Source organism: Dromiciops gliroides, chromosome 1, assembly GCF_019393635.1.
Source record: "Dromiciops gliroides isolate mDroGli1 chromosome 1, mDroGli1.pri, whole genome shotgun sequence".
NCBI classification, from domain to species: domain Eukaryota; kingdom Metazoa; phylum Chordata; class Mammalia; order Microbiotheria; family Microbiotheriidae; genus Dromiciops; species Dromiciops gliroides.
In genome coordinates, this window is record NC_057861.1 from 418,662,297 (window position 1) to 418,677,313 (window position 15,017).

The window sequence follows — 15,017 nt, forward strand, 5'->3', positions numbered from 1 at the left end:
ATCATTTGCCAACTGCTATTGATGCTGACTCAACAACATTGCTCGCATAAATTCCTTTTTTTTCTACTCAGTGCCATCACCCTATTTCAGGTCCTTATCCCCTGTTCGCCTTTTGTTATAGCTTACTTATTTTCACTTTTTTCCTTTGTATTCTTCCTAAGACACAGGTCTGACTGTCATTCTACTGTGCAAAAAAACTTCCTTCAAACCTGGCTTTTAAGATACATTTTTACAGCAGCATGTCTTTATTATTGAAATTCTTTTCACATACTCGGTGTTTTAAATTGGACTACTTACTCTTCCCTGAATTTTGTCCATTACCCCTTCTTTCCATTCAGTTGTACAAATCCTTCACAGTACTTAGAATGCTTTCCCTCCTTATTTCATAATCTCTATCTTTCCACAAGACTCACTGTAGGTGCCTCTGTCCTCCATGAAGCCTCATTGATTCTCCCCTACCCCCCTGCCCCAAACTAACTAAAAGTATTCTTTTTCTTTCCAGATTTTGTCTTGAAAATATTTTTCCTTTGTCCCCATTCCCTCAACCTTGTCTTATACTTAGTCATCTACATGTCACCTCTTTTCAACAGTAGAATAACTGTGGTATTTGAAAGCAGAAGCTAACACTTCCCTCCACCCCATGTGTCCTCCATACTTAGCAGTGTCTTATGTATAAGTGCGTAATAAAAGTTTATTGTTATTGAGTTGAATCCAAAATACCAATCAAGAAGCAAAAGTTTTGATAAAGTTAACTATGGTGGAAAAATGAGTATTATTATTAAATTGAAAAACTTATATTCTGTATATGCAAAAGCACTCATTATTTTAAAATATGCATGTATTTATGTATATTCCTAATAGTGTCCTACAGAATACCAGGAAAAAATGGGTAGGAACATGGACGACTATGAAGACTTTGATGAAAAACGTAATACCTACCCGAGTGAGAAAAGTTTGGTTAAACTTCATAAACAGGTAAAAGTCATCATTTTGACCATGTCATTTCTTAAAGATTGTAGCTATTGCCCACAAATGTAGATTTTTTAGTTAAGTGTGAGCCATAAGCTTGATTTGACTATGCTCTTGTCTTTTGCCTACTTGGCTGGTTACTCTTCATTCTGCAAGATTTCCATGGATACCATCTGCAATCTATCTTTAGACATCATCATTTTTTAAATAACCCTCCTAAGGATTTTTGTATTAGACATCCTGATTATTAAAGTGCCTTGGGTTTAACGGGTTACTCCTTGTCCTCTCACCTAGGTAATTTATTCAGTTCAGAGACACCGTCGTACCCAAGTCCAGTGGCGAATTCTTTTGGAACAAGCATTTTATCTTGAAGATGTGGCAAAAAATGAAACCAGTGCTACCCGCCAGTTTGTTCATACTTTTCAACCACAAGAGCCAGAAAACAGATTTATCCAGTATTTCTATAGCCCAACAGTTGGTATGTACTAAGGCGTAAATTTTGCAGTTAATGAATAATGAATAACAACTCCCTTTTTTCCTGCTCTTATGTATATATTATTCCCAATTATGTACATGGCATAATTACTTCTATTCAACATTTATTTCCATTTGTGCTGTGCTATAAGTAATCAGCACTAAGCCAAAAAACCCCAACTACTATAATATTCTTCATTTAATATAGCCATCCTCATCATATTCTGCATTACATATTTAACTCTGTATTTGTAAATATTCCCAACATTTTCTTTGTGCCATATTAGCTATAGTTTCAGTCATTAAAACTTGAAGCAGGGGCAGCTAGATGGCACAGTGGATAAAGCACCAGCCCTGGATTCAGGAGGACCACAGTTCAGACACTTGACAATAGCTGTGTGACCCTGGGCAAGTCATTTAACCTCATTGCCCACAAAAAAATAAAATTTAAAAAAAAAAAACTTGAAATAATTGATTCTACCAGTTTGGGACTTTTTTGTTCTTATCCAAGCCATACAGTAGAGTGCACAGTGCTTAATCCTTTTCAGTTTGTAATATAAATTTTGGGACACACCAAGCTGCCACTTGCCCATTTGTCTTTTTTTATTCATCCATTGCAGTCTTCATACATAATGCCTTTTGGTTTTGCCACTGTGTATGTCACTAACCTCTCCCCACCAACCCTACTAGCATACCTACACAAATATTATCGTCTCTAGCTGAGAAATGAACTTTATTATGAGCTGATTTTAAAATAATTTTTAGGGTGCTCTCAGATGGTTTGGAGAATGAGACTCAAAACTCTGAGCAGAAAATAATTTTCTCTTACCTATAGTTTCTTGAGTTTTAGCTATTTAAATAAATGGTGTAAACTTAGATAGATTTTTCCTTGTCACGTACTGCCTCAAACCTACAGGATTAACATCCAAAACAAATTCAGCTCTTGCCGTCTTATGTTTTCTATGACATGTTAGTCTAGTTATCTGTCTAATGATGTTTAATGTGCTTTATTATTTCCTATGTGTCATTTACATTATCATATAAATCTTTATAAATTCTTAAGAGCATGTGAATATAGGATTCATAAAATCTAGGCCTTTTCACCTTTGATTTTTTGGGAGGGAAGGAGGGGATTTCCATTTTCCTCACAAACTGAGTCATCCTTTCTTTTCAGCCACAGTTAAATTCCCAACTAGGGAAGTATTCTTGGAATCCTTAACTGTCATTCATGATGCTAAGGGAAGCTGTGACTGTGTTTTGCTCTAGTTTCTTTGGCCAGTGATAAAGCTCTCTGCCTCCTTGTTCTTGTCTCTCTATGGTCTCTGTGGCCTATGTGATAAGGCGTTTTATCTGACCTCAAAAAGCTAGCCAAGTGAAATTATGGCGTTTTCCTTTTCTTTTTATGAGCTCTTTTAACCTTTTCTTTTTCTTTTCTTTTCCAGAATGGTACTGGGAATGTCTCTTGAGGCCCTGGTTTTACAGGATACTTGCTATTGTTTTGGCCATCTTCTCTGTGATTGTTGTGTGGTCAGAATGCACATTCTTTAGCACTAAACCTGTCTTATCCCTATTTGCAGTCTTCATACAGCTGGCAGAAAGAACATACAATTATATATATATTGAGGTCAGTTTGGTATCTCTCTGTCATACACCAGTGCATATCAATATGTAAGAGTAACTCACTTATATAGCACTTTAAGGTTTGCAGAGCATTTTCCTTACAATAATTATGCTGTCCCTTAAATAACATTTTAATTTCATTCTCCCTTTTCATTAATTATAATGAAAGGCAAGAAAGCCATATTGAGAATGTTATAAGTAATCTACAGTAATCATAGGTAGTATACAGAGAGCATAAAAATACTTAAGCTAAAATTTACTTAAATTTTCCAACATTTTGATCTGATATTTACATGAGGAGTCACCAAGGAAATAGGAACCTTCATTTGTTTTGGTCGCTAAAAATGCAAGTCTTTATGATTATAAATAGATATTGATTTGATTGAAATATGTTTCTTTTGTAATTTTAATTTCTTAGTTATAACTCTGTACTGTTTTTTATACTGGTTTTAAAATCTATAATAATGCTACTTAGGATACTTTAATTTATGGGTGATGTATATACATATGTTTATCATATGATATATACAATGTTATATTAAGTTCACATTTTTTATTGATATTTTGTTTTGACATAGTTCTTCCCAACAAAAAACATTATGAAACCTCGTACAAAGTACATTTCCTGAAGGAAATTAGGCAAAACGTACTTAATATTGTGATTGTGTAAGTCAGTTTATAAATACAACAATTTTTCCTTTGCTTTCAGATTGCATGTTTTCTTTCCATCTTCTTCTTAAGTATCTGTGTTTATTCTACTGTCTTCAGGATCCGTGTATTTAACTATTATTATTTAGCATCACATCATCAGACTGATGCTTACAGTCTTCTCTTTAGTGGCATGTAAGTACATGGTGATTAAAAATCGCCTCAGAAATCTCTCCTTGCACAAATTCTTGTCTATACCTTCGTTGTATGTTATTATCTTTGGGCACCCTGCAAATAACTGAGTTAGTATGAGGATGGATTAGTTGGTAGGAGAAATTCTTATTGATAACTGCTCTAGAAGTCAGAGACAATTTTAAATGTACTGTACAAAAGTCTCACATCACTGCCTGAGGTATAAATTAGGTCTGAATTGAGGTGCTAATTAGAATGACCTGTTTTCTTAGGGATAGGAAAATAAGTATTGATAGTATTTAATAAATGTTTGTTGATTTAAATTGAGGCTTGAAAGCTCTTTACCTTGAACTATGCCTAGAAATAGAAGGAAATCCCCTTCTATTTCCCCAGTAATCCCCAGATGGAATGATCTACTTTGGGAGATGGTAGGTTTCCTATCACTTTACAGTGTTCAAGGAAAGAGCAGGTGAATTCTTGTCAAACAGGAGAAATATCTGCATGGGGTAGGAAATTGAATTCGATGAACTCTAAGATCTTTGCTACCATTAAATTTATATTAGCTGAGATTTCTTAGATACACAAAAGAAGATGGAGATTAGGAAAGGGTTAGACTTAGGAAAGAAGTAAGAGAGATCAGAACTGGGAAACTGATAAAATTTATCTCCTTATCTGCACATAACTGGATGCCTTAGCAACTCTGTGTACCTATAATTTGCTAACCTTTTATATTTTGTTCTCTGATTTAAAAAACAACAATAAACTACCAAAGTAGTTTTTGTGCATTCAACACAAGTGACCTGTGATTATATTTCCACTGGCACCATGCTGCTGAGAGGAGGTGTAGACAAGAGAATCAAAGGGTACAAGGTTACATTTCTGAAGCTACTGTTTCCTTTGCAGTGTCGCCTGCCCCCACCTAGGTAGCAATAGAAGTGCTAGTAAAATCAGGCACCCTTTGAAAGTTATGGCTACCAACTTTTTCAAAATGATCCTTAGATAAATAAGGGAAGCTTATTTTCAAAATCCAAAATAGTCTTGTTAATATGATGTCTTATTGATAGGAAATTTTGTCAAATATTTTCAAATGATTGAAAATTTGTTTGCAAAATTGTAGTTCTGTTTTAAAGAATTTACTGTGTAAACACTTTGTTTAAACACCCTCTATTACTGCAGGTTATTTTGTCGTTTGACTCCCCCTTTGTGTCTAAATTTTTTGGGTTTGACACACATGGATTCAACAATCTCTCACCAGGATACTCAACCAACTGCTTATACATCAGTAAGTAAATGTAATATATCCCACTACAAATTCACTTAAAAGAACTGTAATATAACCCTCAGGAAGGTACATTTGACTAATGGCTTACATGAGGAGATATTCTAAAATTTATTTCTTGTGCAGTTAGTGATATAGAAGCTTATCATTGTGGTTTCTTGGTTCAGAAGTTCTAATTTTAACTACATTCTCTTTAAGTTTACATAGTTCATAATTCTGAGCAAGTGATTAAAATTTTTAATTCTAAAACAGATTTTAATTTTAACATTTTAATTTAATTTGATTTAAAATTAATTGTTTGACCTCTGAAACAAGTAACACTGAATAGTTAATCATCCTGTTTAGTTTTAATTGTTTTTTGTTACCCCCACACACACACACACACCCCCAGGGGCACTCCTTAGAGGGTGGGAAGGAGTCTCAGAGCACTTTATCAGAATAGGAAACCTCTCACTGCATCTGAATTGTAATCTCATAACAGACATGCCTATGAGGCTGATGTAATTAGATACCAGGGCTAGTAGGAAGCATAGTCACTGTATGTAAGATGCAGTAAATACCCACACACTACAATCACTGCTATATGCCTTCTTACTAGATCATTAAAGAGAAAAGCATATATATGCATGCATGCACACACACACACACACACACACACACACAGGAAATGTTCAGATAACTGAGGCTGTAATTCTCCCCAGTCTTACTAAATCTCACTCCTAATTCAGAAATTCCCCAAAGCATCTGTGTTTTGCATCTAACTTGCCATATACCACTAAGTATCTTAAGTATCTTACCTTTTCTCCTTAAGTATCTTAGCTTAAGTGCTACTGTAAGACTCACTCAGAAAACAACTCCTCCTATAATTTTGCTTGATTTTCTTATTTGCCATGCTAACAAGTCTAGTGTTTAGATTATCTCAAAATAGTGCTTATTTTTATAGTCTGCCATACAGTTATTTTACAGCTGATATTGACATTGCTAAAAATGTTTGATAAGCTGCTTTTGAAAAGGGAATATAAGTTTAAATATTCAATTGAATTAATGATGATGAAACAGTGTAATGAAAAGAACTCTGGATTTGGAGTCAAAGGACTTGAATTTAAGTCCCAGTTCTGCCATTTAATTACCTGTGTCACACTGGGTAAGTCACCTAACTTCTCTAGATTTCAGAGGAAGTTGGATTTTGACCAACCCTGAGGTCATTCTTGCTCTAAATCTTTGATCCTAATGATGTGTTTCCTCCTATTGAAAAGGCAGGTTTATTGATGTTATTTCACTGGTAATCAATATAGATTTTAAATTTTAATATAAAGGGGGAAATCAACTAAATTTATTCTTTTCTTTAATTTCAGATTATGGGATCCATGAAAGTACTGTCTTTTATTGCTGACGGATTCTATATTTATTATCCTATGTTGGTTGTTATTCTCTGTATTGCTACTTATTTTAGGTAAGAAACTTTGAGCATAAACATTGATTTTCTTCCTTATATCCTCACCCTAAGATGGGTACCCACTTTCTTGGCAATTAAAATATTCACTGAATTTACTGCGATGTCACAGTGATGTCGTTTTGGTCCTCTTCGTGCATGAAGGAGAGCAGCCAACCATATCCATTGTTGAAAAGAACCTGCCTGCCATGACAGAAGGGAGGGATGTATGGTTGTAGCCCTGCTAGCAACAGACCTATTTTTTAAAAAAAAAATTGTTTTTTTCTATCCTGCTTTTCCCACCTCCTTCTCCCACTTCTTAACCACTGGTATGCAAGCTGAGAGTATTACAGGATTAGTTAAGGAAAGTTATATTCTAGCTTCTTAGATTTGATTCTGATGATGGTGGGTTTTGCATATAGGATGTGAAACGCCCCTCTATATAACTTCTTTTTATGTGTGTACATACTAGTCTTGAGACTGCTGATTTATAAAGTATCACTTGGTTCCTGTTTTTGACAATACAGTTCACAATGTTAAATGATAGAAAGGGACTTTCTCAAGTGGATTCAAGCAGATTCTAGGGGTATAGAGTAGTCAGTTACTTTGCCATTTGGGAACTGGAGTTGGGGGTAAGTAGTAATTTATTTTTACATTTGTTTTTTAAAATTTTAAGTTTCAAATTCTCTTCCTCTTTCCCTCCTTTCCCCCCTTTCCCCCCTTTCCCCTCTCCTTGAGAACGCAGACAATCTTATATAGATTATACATGTATAGTCATGCAAAAAGAAAATATAGCCCCCCCCCCCCAAAAAAAGACCCAAGAATATAAAGTAAAAAAGTATGCTTCAGTCTGCATTCAGACTCCATTAGTTCTTTCTCTGAAGATGGATAGCATTTTATTTATTTTTTTTTTTTGTTGTTGTTGAGGCAATTGGGGTTAAGTGACTTACCCAGGGTAACACAGCTAGTAAGTGTCATGGGTCTGAGGCCAAATTTGAACTCAGGTCCTCCTGAATCCAGGGCCGGTGCTCTATCCACTGTGCAACCCAGCTGCCCCAGTGAATAGCATTTTTAATCATAAGTCCTTTGGAATTTTATAGCTGAGAATAGCTAAGTCATTACAGTTGATTATTATTAAGTATTGCTTTTAATGCATATACTATTCTTCTGGTTCTTCTAATTTTACTTTGCATCAATTCATATAAAACATTTCCAGGTTTTCTGAAAGACTCCTGCTTGTTTCTTATAGCACAAAAGTATTCTATCCCAATCATGTAACATAACTTTTCAAGCCATTCCCCAATTGATAAACATCCCCTAAATTTTTAATTCTTTGCCACCACAAAAAGAGCTGCCATGAATTTTTTTTTTTCACATATAGGTCCTTTTCCTTTTTTTCCGTAATCTCTGGGATATAGATCTAGTGGTAGTAGTATTGCTGCATACTTCCAAATTGCTTTCCAGAATGGTTGGATCAGTTTACAACTCTACCAATTTTCCCACATCCCCTCCAACATTTGTCATTTTCCTTTGCTATATCATATTAGTCAATCTCATAGATGTGACATGGTACCTCAGAGTTGTGTAATTTGCATTTCTCTAATCAATAGTGACTTAGAACATTTTTTCATATGACTATAGTTTTAATTTTATAAGTAGTAAGTATTAAAGAAACTTCTTTACCCCTTATCCATCCCTAAAGATACTTATATCTGATTTCTGACACTCAATTTCTTCTGCCTTTCTTACTTCCATTGCCTTCTGCAATTGCATACCATACAATTGGTATACTTTAAAAGTATAAATTAATTTTAGTAATATTGTTACTTTTATTATGTTGCATGGCCTAGCTGTAAGCAAAAAAAAGCATCCAGCTATTTAAATTGTTCTTCAGTTCTTTAAGGAACACTTTATAATTGAATCTTTACAAATCTTTTTAGTGTGCTTAGGGAAGATGATTTCCAGGCTTTTTAATGCATCTTGTAGTTATTTGGAATGTGATTTACCATTCTACTATTGCTTCGTGTGTTTTGTTATTATAATAATAAAATGCTATTGATTTTTGAGTAATTATTTTAAAGTCTCCAGTTCTGCTAGAGCTATTAACTGTCTTAATTAGTATCTCTGTTGATTCTCAAGGACTTTACAAGTAAACCATCATATCATCAGCAAACAGGGACATTTTTATTTAAGTTTTGACTTCCAAATTCTCTGCCTCCCTCCCTATCTTTCCTCCCCCCTCCCTAAGGCAATAGGATATAGGTTATATATGTACAAACATGTAAAACATTTCTATATAAGTCATTTTGTATAAGAAGACTCAAAAGAAAAAAATGAAAGAAAAGTGAAAAGTAACATGCTTCAGTCTGTTGAATAAATGTTCTCTGGAGATGGATAGAATGTTTCATCGCTAGTCCTTTGGGGTTGTCTCGGATCATGGTATTGCTGAGAATAGCTAAGTCATTAACAGTTCCTCAATGAATAGTATTGCTGTTACTATAAACAATGTTCTCCTGGTTCTGTTCACTTCACTATACATCAGTTCATGTAAGTCTTTCCAGGTTTTTCTGAAATCATCCTGCTTGTCATTTCTTATAGCACAATAATATTCCATTATAAGCAGTCATATATATACCACAGCTTGCTTAGCTGATCCCCAATTGATGGGCATTCCTTTGATTTCCAATTCTTAGCCACCACAAAAGGAGCTGCTGTGAGTATTTTTGTACAAATAGATCCTTTCCCCCTTTTTGGATGTCTTTGGGATATAAATCCAGCAATGGTATTGCTGGATCAAAGGATATGCACAGTTCTAAATTGCCCTCCAGAATGGTTGGATCAGTTCACAATTCCACCAACAGTGGATTAGTGTCCCAGTTTTCCCACATCCCCTCCAAATCCAACATTTTTCTTTTTCATCATATTAGCCACTCTGATAGGTGTGAGGTGACACCTCAGAGTTGTCTTAATTTGCATTTCTCTATGTCTATAGAGCTTTGATTTCCTTGTCTGAAAATTGCCTGTTCATATGCTTTGACCATTTATCAAATGGGAAATGACTTGTATTTTTATAAATTTACTCCAGGAGGCTGCTAGGTGGTGCAGTAGATAAAGCATTGGCCTTGGATTCAGGAGGACCTGAGTTCAAATCCATCCTCAGACACTTGACACTTACTAGCTGTGTGACCTTGGGCAAGTCACTAAACCCTCATTGCCCCGCCCCCCCCCATAAAGTGCCATAGAGATAAATTTGACTCTGTTCTTTCTATAGTTGAGAAATGAGGCCTTTATGAGAGATTCTTCTTATAAAAATTCTTTCCCAGTTTTCTGCTTTCCTTATCATTTTGGTTGCACTATGGCCATGTATTCTTTACCATTAGAAAATAAGATTAAAATTTTAAAAAAATTAAACAAATTGCTTGTATTTAATGTAATCATAAGATTACGTACTTAGATTTGGAAGGGCCTTTACTTATCTAGTTTTATCCCTTTATTTTACAAATGAGGAACCTGGGTCCCAAAGAGATGAAGTGACTCTGACCCAGTATCTCATAGGTAGTAAGTGATACTTATCTCACTCCAGAGTCAGTACTTTTTGTGTTCCAGTGTACTGGGTGTATAGAACCTCAATGGAGGATTGATTAAAATAATTGGATGAGATATTTCTTGTGGATTCACTTCTCCTTGCCTCTCCTAGTATGAATATCACACATGATGAGTATGATTTTAGGATTTCATTTTCATTATACCTACATTCATGCTATTTGATTTAGCTAAGGAGGAGGTCCCTTTGTTGGCCTTCTAGCATTCTTGCTCAGTGAGAAGGCCTTTGCTCTATTCCCTTTGACTTGTGTCTGTTTTTGTCACATGGTGAATCATGAAAAATAAAATAAACAGTGTTATCACTTTTATGTATGAAGCCCTTTGAGGAGCTTTTTCTTCTGTTTGAGAGGTCCTGAGTTCCTATTCCTGATCAGTAAGTTAGCAGGATATAGAGAAAAATAAAATTTACATTATTATTTAAATATGAATCTTACCTCATCTAACCATTTAAAATCCATTTGCTCTTGATACAGACTGCCTCCTTAGTCTCTTCCCAACTCCAGCTTTTTGAAAGCTGTATTTTATGGATGATTTCTAGTTTTTCAAGGATATTTTTTACTACAGGAGATTTTCCTTTTGGTCTTATTTAATAACTTTAAAGCCCAACCACCACTAAGATGTGATTATGTGATAATTTGAATTTATTCTGTGCTTTATTTCCTTCCCCTTTCCCTTCCCCTTTTTCCAGTTTAGGAACACGTTGTCTGAATCTGCTAGGTTTCCAACAATTCATGGGAGATAATGATATGACATCTGACTTAGTTGATGAAGGAAAAGAATTAATTAGACGAGGTAAGATTTGTATTTAAAATAAGCAAAGGAAAAATACTATAAGTCAAAAATTAAAATTTTATTTATATAGTGGATGTATAACTTTTAGTCAGTATCTTCAAAATTTGATATTACATATGAATGTATTTGGTTGTATTTACTAAAAACTACTCATCCTTTACACATATGATGAGAATATAACATATCTCAAGCACTGAATTTTATACAATTTTACAAAACATATCATAATAATGCTGCATTGCAATTTAACATTCATCTGTTGTAGTTGAATATGTCTTTTTTTGGATATTAGATTGACTCAGTAATGCAGGAGCAGACATACCCTAAGACTTGAATTGGTTCTAATCTTTTCATTTTAACTATTTAGCAAATTTTTTTGTCAGAATGTTTTAATATCTAATCAACCATTTATTAATTACATTACAGACATTAACTATTAAAGCAATGGTAGTTCACATTTACATAGGACATTACTATAGTAATTATAGTACATTGTAATAGTACTTTAAGATTTATAGGGGCAGCTAGATGGCACAGTAGATAGAGCAACTGCCCTGGAGTCAGGAGTACCTCAGTTCAAATCCGCCCTCAGACACTTAACATACTTACTAGCTGTGTGACCCTGGGCAAGTCACTTAACCCCAATTGCCTCACTTAAAAAAAAATTTATAAATCACTTTATGTACTTGGCATTAAGCTATTAAAGCTTAAAACTGCACTACAATTTGTGGGATACCCAATACATACACAACCTCATATGCATGCACACATATACACATGCATGTGTGGTGACATTCACGTATGTGTATATGAAAGATGAAAAAACATGAAGTGCTTACTATGTGAACTGTCCTAAGTGCTAAGAATATAGAAGCACATAAAAAAGCAAAACAATCCCTGTTCTCAAGGAGCTATGATATTTGTCTGCATATCAAAGATGGAAAAGCCTTGTCCCAGTCCTGGTTTGATTCTTGTTGCAATGCATCACTCGGAGTCACCGGTTCAAATAATAGATACCTTTAATAACAATATGTGCAAATACACACACAAATAAAAGCATTATTCAAGGAGATTAGAAAGCAGTTCTCAGAAGTAAGTGAAAGCTACAAGCAAGAAACTTAAAAGAAGTCGTCATCAAGGAGATTCTCTAGGGTCTCAGGGGTGTTCTTCCAAAGTGCATTTCCTGCTTCTGGTATATCCTGAAGGAGTCTTCTAGAAGCCAGCAGTGAAGCTTCCATCTGTGCTAGCGCCAGGCAACATCCTCCTCAGCCCAGTCTCCCAACCAGAATATGGAGAACCTCCCGTGCAAAGAGGAGCAACCTTCCCTTTGCCCTCAGGTCTTCCATCTCCTACTTTTCTTGTGCCATGAGGGAAGAAGAGGAAAGTCAGTGGGTACTAGGATTTCCATTTCTTCCTGTGCTCAGGTTTGACTTCCATCTCCTCCTGGGCATGTTCCTGCCTAATCTCCAGTCTTCAGAAGGAAGAGGAGTAGTGAAATGGGACCTTCCATCTGACTTTCTGCCCTTCATTTGTCTCTCCCCTGATCTCTTTCCTGTTCTGGGAAGAGGAGTGGCACCCTCCACACAGTAATGAATATTCTATCCCTTTAGGTCATCCAAATTCCATTTCCTGTCCCTTACCTCCCAATTCCTTATTCTCATTTCTTCAACCCTTATACCCAAGTCCAACCTACTGCTATCCACCCCTTTCACTACACCCTCTGTAATGTCTATTCCATAGAAAGAGAGTTTCCTTTCATCCTAAATCTTTTCCTGTCCTAATCCTTCCATCCTCTAGCTATTACCTGATTCTCCTCTGACAACAGACTCTGGTACCTCTTTCCAGTACTGAGTACGCTTTCAGTCATTACCCTTGGCTCACTGGTGGAGGTTAATAGAAATACTCCTTGCTCTCCTTTGCCACTTCCAGGTTCTCCCTTTGAGGTTCATGTAATTCATATCTACCACCCAATCAAAATCTTAGTAGCTGTTCTTTAGAAAGACCTTCAAGGTCATTCCTCTTCTTTCTCCAGTGAGTTCAGTACCTGGCTCAGAATTTTTTTCTCCTCCCCAACTCTTGCCTTCATACTTGGGGACTCTAACATACACATTGACTCTTCCTCAAATACCCTAGCCATTTAGTTCCTCAACCTACTTAGCATGATCTCCTGTACCCTACCTTAGCCACACACAAGTGGTTCATAGCCTTGATCATGCTGTCACCCACAAGTGTACCACTTCTTTCTTCAAGAATTCTGAAAGCCCCATATCTGACCATTCTCTCTCATGCCATCTCTGTTGTACTAATGACTCTCTCCTCTTTTTCCCTCCTTGACCCTTGGCAAATCAGTTTAACTATATACTGTCCTACATATGTACTGCTGAACAAAGGCAGAAGGAATCACACAACCGTTCTGTTTGGCTCCACTACAGATTTATGTTATACAACCTTAATCGGGCCCTCATTACCGCTAGGCAATCCTACTATACCACCCTCATCAACTCACTGTCCCTCCCTCCACAGCCACTCTTCTAAACCTTTTCATCCTTCCTCATGTCTCCCATGGCTCCCTCCCTCCTGACCCTCTTAGCTGAGAACCTTGCCTCATATTTTGCAGGAAGAAAATGAAACTATTTGCCATGAACTTCCTCATCTTCTGTCACTCAGATGTCTTCTGCCGCCATCTTCACCTTCACTCCCGTCTTACATGATAAGGTGCTCCTTACCAAGGGTAATGCCTGCACAAGCAATTCTGTCCCATCCCATTTCTTCCAACAGATTGTCCCCTCTGTTATCCCCACTCTCTGTCACTTACTTTTCATCCCTATCTCCTGGTTCTTTCCCTGCTATCTACTAGCATGCCCATGTGTCCCCTGTCCTCAAAACAATCCTTTTGATCCTTCCTACTCCACTGCCTGTTACCCTATAACTTTTCTGTCCTTTGTGATTAACTCCTTAGAAAGTCCATCTAGAATACATGCCTCCACCTTCTCTCCTCTCACTCCTTAATTCCTTACTATCTGGTTTCCAAATTCATCATTCCACCGAAACTGCTCTTTCTAGAGTTTCCAGTGATCTGATTGCCAAATCCAGTGGCTGTTTCCTCAGTCCTCATTTTCCTTGACCTGTCTGCAGCCTTTGATGCTGTTGATCCATCTTTTCTCCTTGATATTCTTTTCATGGCACTAGTCTTTCCTGGTTCTCTTCCCTACCTATGTGACCTCTCCTTTCCTGGATCCTTCAGATTGCACCCTCTAATGTTAGGTGTCCCACAGGGGATTTCCTGAGCCCTTTTCTTCCCATATACCACTAAACTTGATCTCATCTGCTCCCATGGATCTGAGTATCATTTCTATGCTGATGATTCTCACACCTGCCTTTCCTGCCCTAACCTTTTTTCTGACCCCTATTCTCATATCTCCAACTGTCTTTCAAATGTCTCTAACTGAATATCCAGTAGAAATGTTAATTCAACACATTCAAAATAGAATTTACTATCTTTTCCCTGAAACTCTCCCCACGTCCAGTCTTCCCTGCTATTGTCAAGGGCCCCACCCCCCCAGGCTCACAACTTAGGTGCCTTCCTCTTCTCTCTCTCTCTTTCTCTCCCCCCCTCCCCCCATCCAATCAGTTGCCAAGACCTGTTGATTTCACCTTTGCAACATCTCTTAAATACATCTCATTTTCTCCTCAGCCACTGCCATCACTCTAGTCCAAGCCCACATCATCTCATGCATGGACAATTACAATACCCTGCCTCAAGTTTTCTCCTAGTCTTCTTTCAGCCACCAGAATGATTTTCCTAAAGCACAGGTCTAACCATGTTACTCTCTTCATTCAATAACCTGTATTGACTCTCTACCCCTAATTTTCTACAGGAAGCCTTTCCTCTTAATTCTAGTGCCTTTCATCTATTATTTCCTTTTTTATACTTACTAGTTTTTCCAGTAATTGTTTTTAGCAGAGCTTTTGCCCCACTATTTGGAATTATTGGGTTATTTAACACTA

The 15,017-nt window shown here is 36.4% G+C and overlaps 1 protein-coding gene across 5 annotated transcripts in view; it reads left to right on the forward strand.

Moving 5' to 3' along the window:
• The window catches only part of LMBRD2 (LMBR1 domain containing 2), a 63,629-nt gene that overhangs the window by 36,292 nt on the left and 12,320 nt on the right, over window positions 1-15,017 (forward strand). For all 5 annotated transcript variants that reach the window (XM_043979492.1, XM_043979508.1, XM_043979518.1 and 2 more), the window contains 7 exons: window positions 862-975; window positions 1,264-1,447; window positions 2,886-3,067; window positions 3,773-3,906; window positions 5,080-5,185; window positions 6,538-6,635; window positions 10,906-11,009. In XM_043979492.1, coding sequence (XP_043835427.1) covers window positions 862-975; window positions 1,264-1,447; window positions 2,886-3,067; window positions 3,773-3,906; window positions 5,080-5,185; window positions 6,538-6,635; window positions 10,906-11,009 — 922 coding nt within the window. The remainder of the gene's footprint in view (window positions 1-861; window positions 976-1,263; window positions 1,448-2,885; window positions 3,068-3,772; window positions 3,907-5,079; window positions 5,186-6,537; window positions 6,636-10,905; window positions 11,010-15,017) is intronic.